This window comes from Fragaria vesca, linkage group LG5 (assembly GCF_000184155.1).
Source record: "Fragaria vesca subsp. vesca linkage group LG5, FraVesHawaii_1.0, whole genome shotgun sequence".
Lineage (NCBI taxonomy): Eukaryota > Viridiplantae > Streptophyta > Magnoliopsida > Rosales > Rosaceae > Fragaria > Fragaria vesca.
The window spans coordinates 26,507,439-26,522,379 of record NC_020495.1 but is presented as its reverse complement, the minus strand read 5'-3'; the positions used below and the strand labels follow the sequence as shown (position 1 = coordinate 26,522,379).

The window sequence follows — 14,941 nt, the reverse complement described above, 5'->3', positions numbered from 1 at the left end:
ATATATATATATATATATATATATATATATATATATGAAATTGAGCCAGAAGCTCGACCTAAGCTCCAAGGCTAGAACATAAGCTCGTCATGTGTCGCCTTGAGTCTATGACAATGATTATAACTCTTCTCAAACTAGGCCCACCCAGTTGGATGCGATGTCTAGGCAAATACTTTTGAGGATGTGTACTTAAGTGAGCCTCGCTCCATCACCTCATCATGGCTTACCAAGTCGTATACAATTGGAGTTACCGAAAGGGTTGATTAATAACATTGCATTTCTTGGTAGACCATTATTAGCCCAGTAGGCCTACTCTCCCTCTACGGGACCTAAAAGTCTAGCATACCTCTCAGATTGTGCCCCGTAGGCTTGTAAAATATGTAGAGGCTAGGTTTATTTATTTCACTTTAATTTCAGTCAATTCTTTTGGTCCAGCAGAATTAAACAAAAGGAAAATAATCTAATGACACTGGATTTTCGTACCTAGTCATTATGTATGTCTATAGGACTCTCCAAATATTTTCTCATAATGGCTATTGTTAATATAGTCATCATATTTAATGTGTAGTTAATTGCCAGAAGCATTTACACATAGTTACGTGACATATTCACTATGCTAAATTAGTAGCGTGAAATTAATATCATCAATTGTGACATGATTATAACTTGAAAATACATGTACCTAATGAACCGGTAGTTCAAGAATAAACCGTTAGTTCAGAAATGAACCAGTAGTTCATGTATAAATCGAACTTGTAGTTTCGATAATAACCCCCTTAAGAAACTTGAAGTTTCATTCCAAAATTCACCAGACATGATAAAATCGGTAGCTTTTATCATGTTAATTGGTAGTCTCCAGAAGAAACTATTTGAGGTAGACATTCCTTACTTGAAGCAAAACATAATTATAGAATATTGAAATGAAAAGGCTTGATGCCTTAGAATCTAAATCGATCAAAATTGATATGTGTTATCAATATTAAGGAATTGAGCATTCTCGTCTGGCTGACGAGGTCAAAATACCTTTACGTTTCAGAAGAACGTTATCGAAAGGTAAGTTCATTGAATCAATGCTTAAAACATTGAAACCACCAGAAAAATGGTGTAATATCTTTGCATAACCTTCGAATGTGCGGCCAAAAGCGTACATTGACTATATTCAAATTTATTAGCTAGAAGCTAAATGATTCGAGCAAATACTAGCTATAGTATTGGTGTTTGATGCACCCAGGAAAAACATATGATGCACCGTATCCTCAACTCAATTATCACACGGGCATCCCCCTCAGAATAAGGGTCTTGTCTTTAATGACACATTATATCAAGCTGCTCGTTAAGAATGTTGAATACTAGACCATCACATGCAAAGACTAGAATATACATTATCTCTTTATGCATAGAATGCAAGGAAAAATATGTGGACCTATCCAACCACCATACGAACCCGTTAAATATTAATGGTTTTGGTTGATGCATCGACAAATTAAGTGATCAAATGTCACACTATTGTCCACAAGAAAATGATGCCTTTGCTAAACTCTCACCTATGAAATAGAGGGTACACCACTCGGATTATCCCATAAAGTCTATAAGACTTGATAATGCCAGAGAGTTTACATCGAAGGTTTTCGATGATTATTGCATATCCCTTGGGTTTTGTAAAACATATAGTTTCCTATGTTCAAACCTAAGATGGTCTTGCATATAGAACCTTGGTAATGCGCACCAAGCTTCTATTGTTTGCGTCGGGCTATGCAATCTTGCATGGAGCCATGTTAGTCCAGTTGAGGCCCACTGCTACCCGTCTTACTTCGTGTTACAGTTGGTGACTGGGTGTGAACCTGATGTTTTTGCAGTCTCTGTGCCAATTGTGCCGCCACAACGTACAAAATCGGGTCCTCAACAAAGGATGGGCATATATGTCGATTATGAACCCTATCCATTATGTGCTCCTTAGAGCCCTTGACAGGAGATCTCTATACCGCTAGATTTTTGCGGTCGTCACTTTGATGAGACAGTCTTCCCTCCGTTAGGGGGAGATAAGAATGTGAGCGTTCCTGATGAACGACGTGTAGAATGTCTCATCTTGATCCCCAAACCACACATGTGAAATTGAAGTGCAAAGAATTCTACTACTAGTTGAAGTGCAAAGAATCTAGATCTAAATAGTGTAGCCCATAATATGTTACACACTTCACAAGATCTAGTTAAAGTGACGAGATCATATATACCTGCTGCAAACCTGCAAGGATAAATGTCCCCGTAGGACGTATCGTCCTAGTTGGATGCGGTACGGCCATGGCGGCTAACCAGTCATAGTCCCTGTCCAGAAGAGAGGTAAACCATTAAGTTCGAACGATTCTTATTCCTAGAAGAAAGTAAACTTGGCACAAATGAATCTTCTTGCCATCGCAATCTCAAACCAATTCAACTCACGAGATAAATCCGGATTATGGGTTCGTCCTAGAAGAGACAAAGTTGGGGGACGCTCCAACATTTAAACCCACTCCCAAGAATAGAAAATCTCTGTAAATTTTGTGAGATATTGAATTGGAATAAGAGTTCATCGATGATATGTTTGTATTTGCGGTGGCCACCGAATTTATAATAAGCGATGATGTCAAACCTTGCTTCGTTGATAGATCTCAACGAAGAGATGATTGGCTAAAAAGGAAAGAAACAATCCAGGTCAAATCAAATTCCTTAACTAAGAGAAAGGTGTTGTGGGCCTGTTGTTCCCACACCTACCCATGTTAAACATATATTGTTTATATGGGTATTTGTAAGGAAGCGTACTGGAAAAAATGAGATTGTGATATAAGTCTCGTTTAGTGACGCACAGATTTTCTCAACGCCCTGCGATTGATTACAAGGAGACGTACTTTCCCGTAATGGACGTCATAACGTTCCACTACCTTATCAGTTTGGTAGTTTCCAAATAACTGAATAAGCAGCCTATGAATGTGGTAACAACTTATCTCTATGGGGATCTGAATATAGAGATATACATGAAGTTTCCTGAAGGACTTCTGTTACCCAATGCAAATAGTTCTAGACCACAGAACATGCTCTCCATTTGCTAGAGTAGTTCACTTTAGTGGTTCAAACAATCCAGACGGAGTTGGTATAACCGTCTAAGTGAATATTTGTTTGGGGTGGGATATATGAATAAATGGACTATGCCCATGCGTGTTTTAAGGAAACAAATTCCGGGTTTGTAATTTGTGGTAATTTATGTCAATGACATGAATTTGACTGATACTCTTGAAGAGATTAAGGAAACTGCAAAACACCTGAAATCAGAGTTTGAGATGAATGACTTTAGGAGACCAAATATTATTTTGTCGACCTGAAGTCGTGCAAAGTGCAGATGGAATTTTGGTCCATCAATCAAATTAAATCTAGAAGATGTTATTAAGATATTTTGATGAGGATAAAACAAAGTATTTAAGCACACCTATAGTCGTCCAAGGTCTAAAGACACCGGTATTATCATGCAGATAATAATAAAGAGATATTAAGGCCAGAAGACTCATATCTAAGTACAATAGGCGCATTATTGTACCTGGTTAAATGGCCTTGACCGGACATCTCATCTGATGTGAATTTGTTAGCTAGATATAGCTCTGCACCAACATGCCGCCTCCGTAAATGGCATAAAAGACAATTTTCCGTTACTTTAAATGTATGATGGAAAATGACTCATTTTATCCCTAGGCATCATGGAATGAATCAACCGCCTATGATCCTTGGAATGATGTTTGTCTTGTTAAATATGTTGACACGGGTTATGTAAACCAACACAAGGCTTATTCCCAACTGATTATGTCTTTACTATAAGGAATACAATAATCTTAGAGGTATATGAAACAAAAACCTCTTTAAATCATGCTAACTATTAAGTTATTCAAGAAGCATGATCAATGTATCAATGTAGTAGTTTTACCTAGTGTGTAGTTTTCAGGGGGAGTCAATATTAGGGGGAGTATCCTGAAGTATACTCTTGACCATTGTGTACTCTTTTTGTCATTCGTCCAGGGTTATTTTGTCCCACTGGGTTTTGTTACCTGGCAAGGTTTTAATGAGGCACACATGTAATTGGTCACCTTCCTCATGGTGCATATTGAAGATGCCTTTATTTGAAATATATGCATTTGCTCATCTTTTCCCTTCGACCACGGGTTTGTCCCACTGGGTTTACCGGGCAAGGTTTTGGTGTAGCAACTATTATGCATCTATCTCCCATAGACTCACATCTTATGATCAAGACTAAACCGCTTCACCGAAATCAAGGGTTATAACTATCACTGCTACTTGTGCGTTGTACTCTTTTCTCCTTCGACCAGGATTGTTTTTGTCCCATAGGGTTTTTATTACCTGGCAAGGTTTTGACGAGGCAACACCGAAGCACATATTAGGGGAAGCTAATGACAGAGAATACCCAAAGGGGAGTGTTGTAAATAGTTATTATTTAGTGAACATTCTTGTAATTAGCCAACTAGGGTTGTTATTGTAATTTACATCATGACCTCATCTCTATATAAGAGATGGTTCCCCACTCAATAATATACACATATTCTCTCATTCTCTTGGTTGTTCTCTCCTTTCTCAATCTATTCCTTTTGTTTTACAACAATCTAAAATTAATATCATGGTAACTAGTACCGGTATATATCTTATCAATGATTTATTTATTTCTTAACAACTAATGTACATATGTAGAATCAATGTGAAAATCATCCTTATTATACAATCTTATTCTTAATTATTTACATTATAAGAGCTTGAACCAATAGTGATTTGAGAAGTATGCCCCGGAGGTTTATGTTTGAGGAGATGTGGATTCGGGAAGAGGAATGTGGGCAGATTATTGGGGAGTGCTGGGAACGGGGGTGGCCTCTTGGGATTGAGGATCGAATGAAGCTGGTTGCAGCGAGGTTAAAGGAGTGGGAGCGAGAGAAGTTTGGTCATGTCCGGAGGAAAATTAGAGATCTTAGAAAGGTCTAGATATGCTGCAACGCAGGTATCCTTCAGCTGAGGTGCTACAACAAAGAGAAGATGCTGAAAGAGAGCTGGACAAGGTGCTTGAGCGGGAAGAAGTTATGTGGTGTCAACGCTCTCGGGTGAATTGGTTAAAGTGTGGCGATAGAAACACAAAATTTTTCCACAGTTTTGCGAAGCAAAGGGGAGCTATGAATAAGATTGCTGGTGTCTTGGGGGAGGACAACAGATGGAGAACTGGTTATGTTAATGTTGGATGTGTCTTCGTGGACTATTTCAGACAACTTTTTTCTACAGGAGGGTCTGATATGAGTCATGGGATTTTTGGGGAGGTTGCTGGTAGAGTTACGGTGGAGCAAGGAGTGTCACTTAACAGACCTTTTTCTAGAGGAGAAATTGAAGCTGCGTTAAAGGATATGGGACCAACAAAATCTCTAGGGCCAAACGGTATGCCGCCTCTTTTCTATCAAAAGTATTGGTCTGTGGTAGGGGATGCGGTGGTTAATAAGTGTTTGGAGTTTCTCAATGGGAATGGCACGGTTAAGGATCTGAATCACACCTTAATCGCTTTGATTCCTAAAATTCTGGCTCCAAAAAAGGTGACTGAGTTTCGACCTATTAGTTTGTGTAATGTCATCTATAAGTTGATTTCGAAGGCATTGGCTAACAGATTGAAGGTGATCTTACCGGATTTGATTGCGGACTACCAAAGCGCGTTTGTGCCAGGGCGACTAATTCATGACAATGTTATTGCTGCGTTTGAAACAGTGTATAATTTAAAGAGAAGGGGGAAGAAAAGTAGGCAGAAAACAGCGATCAAATTAGACATGGCCAAGGCTTATGATAGAGTCGAATGGGAGTTTTTGAGAGCGATGATGCTTGCTATGGGTTTTCCGTTGCGGTTTACCCGGCTACTAATGGAGTGTGTGCAGTCGGTTTCCTACTCTGTGCTCATCCAAGGCAGACCTTTTGGTAGAATTGTTCCATCTAGAGGAATCCGCCAGGGAGATCCTATTTCCCCATATCTCTTTCTTTTAGTTGCAGAAGGCTTTTCTGCTTTGTTGAAAAAAGCGGAGAGAGAAAAATTATTGCATGGAGTTTCAATTGCCCGGGGTGCACCATCGGTAACACACATGTTCTTTGCTGATGATAGCTTGTTGTTTTGTGATGCTTCAGTTCAAGATTGTCTCAAGTTAAAGGAGATTTTTGCTGTGTATGAGAGGGCATCGGGGCAGAAAATCAGTGTGGAAAAATCTGCTGTTAGTTTCAATCCACAAACGACGAGGGTAGTGAAGGAAGCTTGTAGTACAGCGTTGGATATGAAAATTGTTCCATGCCATGAACGTTATTTGGGATTGCCTATAGTGACTGGGAGAAATAAAAAGAAGGTCTTCAAGGGTGTGGTTGATCGGGTGTGGCAGAAAATACAAGGTTGGGAAGGTAAACTGCTTTCCAAGGGTGGTAAGGAGGTGTTGATCAAAGTTGTGGCTCAGTCAATACCTACTTACACTATGAGTGTTTTCTAGCTACCGGTAGGGATTTGTAAGGAAATTAACAGGCATCTAGTAAGATACTGATGGGGAAATTCTAGTGGAAAAGGTATACATTGGAGGAGGTGGGATGCACTTTGTGTGCCGAAGGGAGAAGGTGGATTGGGTTTTAGGGAGTTATAGTGTTTTAATCAAGCTTTGGTTGGAAAAATTGGTTGGAGGCTAATTCAAGATGAGGAGTCTTTGGTTGGTCGGATGTTGAAGGCTAAATACTACCCTAATAGTTCTTTTTTGGAGGCTGTTATTGGGAGGAATCCTTCCAGTATATGGAGGGCTGTGATGTGGGGTAAACAACTTCTAACTAAAGGTCTTCGGTGGAGGGTAAGCAATGGGGCCGACATCCAAGTTTTTTAAGACCCTTGGGTACCTGGAATACCTGACTTTAAAATTGCATGGAAGAATGGCTGTGATTGGAATATGAGAGTGAATTATCTGATTTCAGTGTCTGGTTTGTGGGATATGCATAGGCTGGAGCAAGTAGCTACAACACAGGAAGTGGAGGCTGTGCTTAGTATCCCTATTGCATGATCAATGTGTCGAGATAAATTGATTTGGAATCAAAATAAGCAGGGGAAGTTTTCATTTAAGAGTGCTTATTGGCTGGTAAAAAAAGAGAGCAATCGCTCTACACCGATAGCTTCAGTGTATTGGAAACATCTTTGGAAACTCAAAGTCCCACCGAAGATGAATCATTTTTTGTGGAGGTGTTCGATGGGATTTATTTCATGCATGTGGCCGTTGTATCAGAGGTATATTGTTCAAAGTCCATTATGTCCGAGGTGCCAAGCTACTGATGATACGCCCTTGCACGTAACCTGGTCTAGTTTGTTTTGTGTTGCGGTGTTAGAGAGGGTGAGTTTCTATTCCAAGCTGGTTTCGGGTATGTCGACTAACTTTACTGAGTTTTTGAATCATGCTTTCAAAGTTTTAACTGTGGATGAGATGAAAATGCTTGTTATAATGCTTTGGAGCAATTGGAGTGAGAGAAATAGGGTCATACATGGAGAACGGCCTCGACCCCCATCTATTATATATGACCAGTGTGTGTTGATGTGGGAAAGTTTGTTGGCGGTGCAGAATAGTATGCAATCACACAGGAGAAGTGGGGGGGTCTATAATTGGTATGGCATGGCAACCTCCTAGCCCTGGTATGTTAAGCTTAAATACTGATGCTTCTGTTATTAATAATGGAGTTTATATTGGAGTGGGAGTTGTTGTGAGAAACCATTTGGGGGATCTGGTGCTAGCGGGAGGAGAAAGAGTCCAAGGCCGTTTTTGGCCAAGTGTTGCTGAGTTGTTGGCAATCTGTAAGGGGCTGGAATATGTAGTAGAGCATAATTGGTTACTAGAGAAGGTTGAATGTGATTGTTTAGAGGCTGTGAGAGTGGTAAATGATGTTGGTGAGTGTCTTGCTTAAGAGGGGATATTGGTTGATCGAGTTAGAGCTCTGTTGGTTGTTGTTGGTAGTCCTAAGCTCTCTCACGTCTCTAGGACTGCGAATAGTGCGGCTGATGTAGTGGCTAAGTATGTAGCCCGATTAAATGGGTGGTTAGTTTGGTTAGAGGTTGGGCCCGATTGGCTCATGGATGTCATTGATAGCGACAGACCCGTAACTGTTTCTGGTAGTAGGGAAATGAGTGGGGAAAATTCTTCCTCCACCGATAATTCCCATGTTTTGTAGTCTCTTTCATTCTGAATAAAATTATGTTATTTCTCTAAAAAAAAGAAAAAGAGCTTGAACCAATTAAAATGTATTAATAGAGCCGTAAAATACTATATTAATCATGGCAGACGTTTGTTTACTATTCTAGAGAAAAAGAAAGGAAAAAAAGGGTAGTAACCAATACATATAATCAAATAGTGATTTCTATTTCTATCTAAGTAATCAAGGAGAATAAAATCAAAAGGATGCCAATCAAGGAGAATACATGCATAGAATAAAATCAAAGGGGTGCCATGGCACCCTTTGGCCTTAGTGTACCTTCGCCTATGCCACCTCCTGTTTTGGCCACATCAGTAAGTCTGGGTATGCAAAGTCTCTTTTAGTCGTTGCGGGCGTGCCACCGCACGGACGCAGAATGTAGTAGTCGTAGTAACGGGGTGCGCTTAGCCTTTTGTTTCTAATCAAGCGACTGAGGATGGAGAGAGCACCAACTCCACCGCAGGGTTCTTCAGATTCGCCTTGCGTACTCGGCAAGGACTTACAGTAGTCCGCCTGAGCGTCACAATATCGATACTCGACGTGAGCGTCACAATATCGATACTCGACGTAAGATCGAGCAGAGCTTCAACTGGGAAGGAAATGAAAGAAAAAAAGAGAAAGCTTCGGGGAGCGTACAGGGAAACGAAAGAAAAGTTGCGGGGAGCGTTTGGAGGTTCAACTGTGTTGAAGGTTGTATTGTATTTTGTAGAGTTGTTAAGTGTCCTCGAACTCATTTATATAAGTTATTTTTAGGGCCACAGGTATTGACCCAAAGCATGTCAAAAACTTGTAGAAGTCTTCAACAATAAATGTGGCGTAGGCGATGTTAATCACCTCATGGTCGTCGCTCTGTTCTAAACAATAGAGTTCGCCTAGAACACTTCTTGGACGTATGCTCCCTTTAAGCACTGTATGAGTGCCCTTGAATACTAGAAGTCTGCGTGTATATCTCTTTAATCAAATAGAACTAGGAGTGATAGTATGCTTCACGTCTATACCAAACTTGATTGCACTCCCGTCCAAATTCATTTTGCAAACTTCTTCCTCGCGCGCCTTCCGTCTCACATGCAACCTCTCTCTTCACACGCAATCCATCTCGCATGCAACCTTATACTTCGCATGCAATCCTTCTCGCATGCAACCTTATACTTCGCGAGGTCCTCTATCTATTTCGCATGCAAACGTTGACTTGCATTACATCTCTTTCCATCCATGTAGGACTCAACTTCTATGCGAAGTCCCTGGCTCTTCGCATGCAAGCATTTTCCTTCGCCTGTAAAACACATAGGGAGCACATACACTTGCATTCATGTGATTAAGGAATAGCAACCTTAATACATGCAAACTCTTCTACTGGCGAGCCACACACATATAGCCTTTTATGCAATTAAGGATACTTGCTCCACTATCCATTCAGTCAACATATGCGGCCAATACCTTAGTCCTCTCCCATGCGAACTCTTCTCCTCTGTTTCCTCACGCAGTCTCCTACTCGAAGCCCCCTGCGCAAAGTCATCACCTCGCGTGCGAATATTCAGCTCGCATGACTTTGTTTGCTAACGGGTCATCATTTATAAACTCAATTATTTTGGGCTCGTCGGTGTGACGTGAATCATGAATTTAACTAATATTCACATAGACAATTACTGTCCAGTAAAATATTAATTTGGGTGTAAACACCTCCTATCTTCTTGTTTTAACATTCACTTCCCTTCACATTTTTACTGATTTCACACAGAAAAAAAAAATATTATATAGACACCATAAGATCCAGAAGAGACAATAATGAGGTTGTCTAATTCAAAAGCATGTTGCCTCATCAGTTAGATCTACATGTTCAAAAGCATTTTATACTTGTTCTGGCAAGCATCCAAGCATAATGCGCAAAAGCTGAGGAGTTAAATCTGAAGTACTGACCGAAATACTATTGTCTAACATTGTTATTCTCCTTTTCACATCAAATAGTCTTGTGAGAAAGAAGACTGTCATGGACAGAACTTCTATATGCTGGACATTGCATCGGACAATAGAATGTCATCTTTAATCTCACCATAGTTGTGCAGAAGATAGGCTGCTGAGGGCCTCTCTGAAGGTGTGTCATCAATCATTCGCAGCACCCATTTCTTCACAGGGTTATCGTTCCAGGCTTTGTTGGGAAAGGTTTTTTTCTCCCTCAAGTTATGAAGAACTCTGGCTCTGTCTGAATTGCTTGTAAAAGGCTGAAGCATTTCGAACAAAAGAATCCCTGCGTTGTAGATATCAGCCTTGGTATCAGCATCCTTTGTGCTCCTCTCAGGTGCTCTATACCTTCAGAGAGGCCAGAAGGAGATGAAGTATCTCATACAACAAATGGAGGACAGAGGATGCTGATACCAAGGCTTTAGAGTTTAGAATTCAGGGTTTAGGGTAATGGATAGAATGTGGATTAACCGCTCATTAATTTTGGGTGAATTTGTGATAACGTGTAAATTTGCACGGGTAGAATGCTGGGTTATTTATACTATAGCGACACTTACGTTGAAAAAATTTCGTCACTTAATTTACTCGTCGACAGTAAGCTTTTAGAAAACAACCAAAAGAGTAAAGAGTCACGTTTATGTATGTGACAAACAACCTAATTTTGTTGGTTTTTTGTTGGTCTTTTTTTTTAAAGATATAACATGATGCATTTAAGGGTTCACGGATTTGTATACAATTTCGTTAACAAATTTCTCACAAATCAAATTTATAGGGTCACACATTGCCGAAGAACTAAAGCCATGCACTGTAGCCATCAATTTCATGTCTTTCACATCATAATATTACCAGGTGATTCTCAACAAAAGCGAGGTTTCTATGGTGTGTTAGATGCTAGATTAATCTTCATAGTAACAGTGTATTATGTACAATCGATCTCCATCTCGTATACAAAATTATACTTAAAAATTCAAACTACGATTAATTTTCTAAATTAATAACACAACGTCCAAGCTGCCAGTAACGATCACTTTTTAAAAAGATTAATTTTCAACGATTTATTCACTTTTTCAAACTACATTTTGAACTATAATATTTTATCTAAAATTCTTATTACTTGCTATTGCGTTTGGACCACAAAAAATTACCTTATATTTAGGAATATTAATAAATCTCATGTTCAGGTTTCTTTTTTTCGGCAAACTTGTTTATAAACTACAGTACCGATCATTTATCTCATAAGAAGCACCAAAAACTAAGTTAGAACTTACTTATCAAATGGCATCCTCTACGTGTAGACTTTATGAAATTAAATATAATAGTCAGGGTATTCTTCACCAATTAAAGTCTTCCTAATGACATAATTATATCCATCAAAAATATTTGTGCAACGGACTACGATTGCATATCCTCCCGACCTTCGAAATGATAATAGATTATAGGAAAAGATATTAAACAAATTATCAAAAGTGAGAAGAAGAAAAACTTCAATAAACTAAGCAAGTTATTATGATCTAGCGGCTGAGTATTTCATGTTCTGTGAAGTGTGACAAGAAGAAGGAGGGCAGCTGTAACCAAAAGAAACATAGACAAAACCAAAAGAAAACCTTCATATAAATACTGAACGAATACCCGAAGAAAAATTGAGTCCTCTATTATCATTTGGTGCTAAATATTGATTGATAACCACTTCTACGACTGGACTGTTAATTTCTCCAATCTAGATGTAGCCATCTGTAACCAAATTTGTAATCAATGAGCTCCAAACCAAATACTACATCATATTGAAAGTTCTAACAGTTTCAGAGATCTATTAGATTGTCCAACATATTCAACTTTCAAATAAATTTACCAGCTCTTGTCTTGAGGGTTCGCATCAGCTAGATATCAAGCACGTACATGTGGAAATTACATATGTGATTGATGAATAGATAAATCGAACAATTCCACACAACTTCTATTCATACAGATCTAGTAAAAAGTTTCACATATGTTTCGATTTCCGCATAATTACAAAGATCATATTCAACTTTCAAATAAACTTACCAACTCTATTTACTGTCCTGATATCCTACTGAGGTGAAATCTACTGAGACACAGAGGTGAAATCTCTAAAAAATCCTCAAATCACTTTTCAAAACAAAAATTACGCTCTCCGATTCCAAAATAAGGAAAATGGACTGTGAGGCCGAGCTAGCTAAACAAAACAGATCAAATCTATAAATATTGCGCCACATAATCGATCACAACATCAAGATTAATAATGTTATTAAATAACATGAAAAAAAAACCTGGTATGAACAGGTGATCATCTTGATCTGGTGAACATATCGAAGGAAAACTAAAACTAAATGGTCCACAAGTGAAATTGTTCATAATGTGGACAAGAGTTTGGAGAGCTAAGCATTCTAGTGTGTGATCATGAAATAAATAGAGAGGTTGTGATTGAAAGTACTTTTGTTTAGGATATGATCATTTGAACATTTTTGTTTGAATGTATATGAAGTACGTATGACTTACCCAGTTACCTCTCAGAAAATTCTAACTGTATGTACAACATGGCTTATCTAACCAAACTTTGTATTGATGCTTTTGTCTATGAATTGATGCAATTCCATATTGTCATTTTCACATGCTAGGCCAATAGTTGAATGTGTTTGCTTGGACTTAATTAATTTGAGTTGATGTGTTTGTCATAACTTGATGTTTGCTAGAGATTGATTACCTTTAGGCAATGAGAGCATCCCATGTGTACATGTGAGAGTGGTGAGCTAAAACCACTTAGAGATATGATTGGCTTGTTTGCTTGATTGGCTACCTAAATCTAAGCTTTATGCACTTAGAGACAAAGGATTGAGGCCTATCTGGTAATTGAATTTGTCACTTTGTAGTTAACTCTAGACTTTTCCGTTTAGAGTTGATAAAATCAGAGGGGTTTAAGCCCTAGTAGTCTGATCTGAATGCTAAGAGGGTAGTTGGACAAGTAGTTTCGCATCGTTCTTATTTGATTGCTTTAATGCTTGTAAGGGAGGCAAAAGGTGAAACCTGATGCCCCAACCCCCATCCATTTGACAACAAATCATTTGGTCTAGCTTATTTTACATTTCTTACTTTAGTGATTACAATTTAATCTCAACACTTCATATTATACATACCCACCATGGACGTTAGCTCTCCTTTAAGTCGTTGTTAGTAATTTGTATATTTGTACATCCATCTAACTTACCTTAAGACTCCACTAGCTAAAGTGGGATTTCTTAATCCCTTGGGTTCGACAACTTTTATTCTAAACCCCACTATTCTATTATGCCCCTTATACTTAGGGATGGCTTCGATCAATGCTAACAACATTAATTTGAGTTAGCTCCTAGCTTTTGGTTTCGAAAATGAGGAGGGAAGTATATATAAAAGCATGTGTGGTCATACGTGAAACGACGTAGTCTCATTGTTTTGGTTTCGAAATCCCGGAAGTATCGTTGAGCAACAAAGTTTCTCTTTCTTCACCCCACCTGCCTTTTGTTAACGGTGCATGCCACTACGCGATAAAAAGAGAAGGTGACGGCGCGATAAAATCATCCTATTGCTAACACTAAATTTCATCGTTAACTTATGCCGATGGATATCAACAATAAGCTTTTATGAAACATTAGACCAAAAGACTGGCGTTTATATATGTGAATAATTGTCGGTAATTTTTTTGAAGAAGTAACATAATTTGTAACAGAATTTATTGGTTAACGTTCTCACCAAGCTTGTTTGTTACTCACCAAGCTTATTGTGAGACTTGTAACATGAATTAGCTGGCTATGTACCCATTTATATATCCAAGCTACAGCTAGTCTTTCCTTGTTGATCTTCTTAAGATGCATAATATATAGTTGGATCGATTAAAAAGTCTCACAAACTTAAAGGACCTTTGAAGTTAAGGATCATAGGTTGTTTTTTTTTTTTTTTGAATCTAGGATCATAGGTGTTTTGTTACTTAATAAATGTTACCGTGCATGAAACTATGAAAGCTTCCCGGAAACTGTCACGCACTAGTTTTAAATTTCTCCGGCCATCCTATCCTTTTTTTATGTACGTTGATCATCAATCAGTGCGTGGACTTGGACTAATCACAAATTCACAACAAATCAGAGATAGAAATAAAAGTGAGAAAAATAACTAAAGGTATCTTTCGAGAAGTTTCTTCTTCTTCTTCTTCTTCTTCTTCTTCTTCTTCTTCTTCTTCTTCTTCTTCTATAGAGACTTCCCCCAAGCAAACCCTTTGGAGCAGCTAAGTTTCTGTAATTGATCTTGCTTCTTTAATTTATAAGAAATAGGCCTATGTTCCAAATTAACACTTGAATTATTGGCTCCATTTCAAGTTCAGTAGTCTCCGCGCGCCTGTATGTTTTTCACTCTTCTTTTCTCTTTTTCTCATGCAGCCAACAAACTGGTAATGGTAGGGGAGTTTCTAAGCGGGGCAGCTCTCAGAGCAGCATTCGGGTTGCTGTTTGATGTGGTTAAGGAAGCGATTGACAAGTGATGGGCACATTTTATACCATATTTTTATCCCTAATTTATGTGTTAGTTATTTGTCTTTAGTAGTTTGAGTTATTTAGTTTGTTTTTGTATTCTTATAGATGTTGTCATAAATAAATAAAATGTTAAATATATAGAAGCAATTTATCTATTTTCAAATAGTAAATTGAGTCCTTATTTTTAACATGAGTCTTTTTCCCTTAATTTA

General features: G+C 38.4%; 1 protein-coding gene across 1 annotated transcript; it reads left to right on the top strand.

Moving 5' to 3' along the window:
• The first annotated feature begins 7,674 nt into the window (after positions 1–7,674).
• LOC101307802 lies at positions 7,675–14,737 on the top strand. Its single transcript, XM_004301830.1, has 2 exons — positions 7,675–7,951; positions 14,637–14,737. The coding sequence occupies exons 1-2, from the start codon at positions 7,675–7,677 to the stop codon at positions 14,735–14,737; spliced, it is 378 nt and encodes a 125-aa protein (XP_004301878.1).
• Positions 14,738–14,941: the final 204 nt, after the last annotated feature.

Excerpts from the sequence above, each read along its gene's own strand:
- LOC101307802 (XM_004301830.1), top strand. The coding sequence starts at position 7,675 with ATGGCATGGCAACCTCCTAGCCCTGGTATGTTAAGCTTAAATACTGAT. Across the intron at positions 7,952-14,636 it reads GAGAGTGGTAAATGATGTTG|CCAACAAACTGGTAATGGTA; the intron begins GTGAGTGTCTTG and ends TTTCTCATGCAG.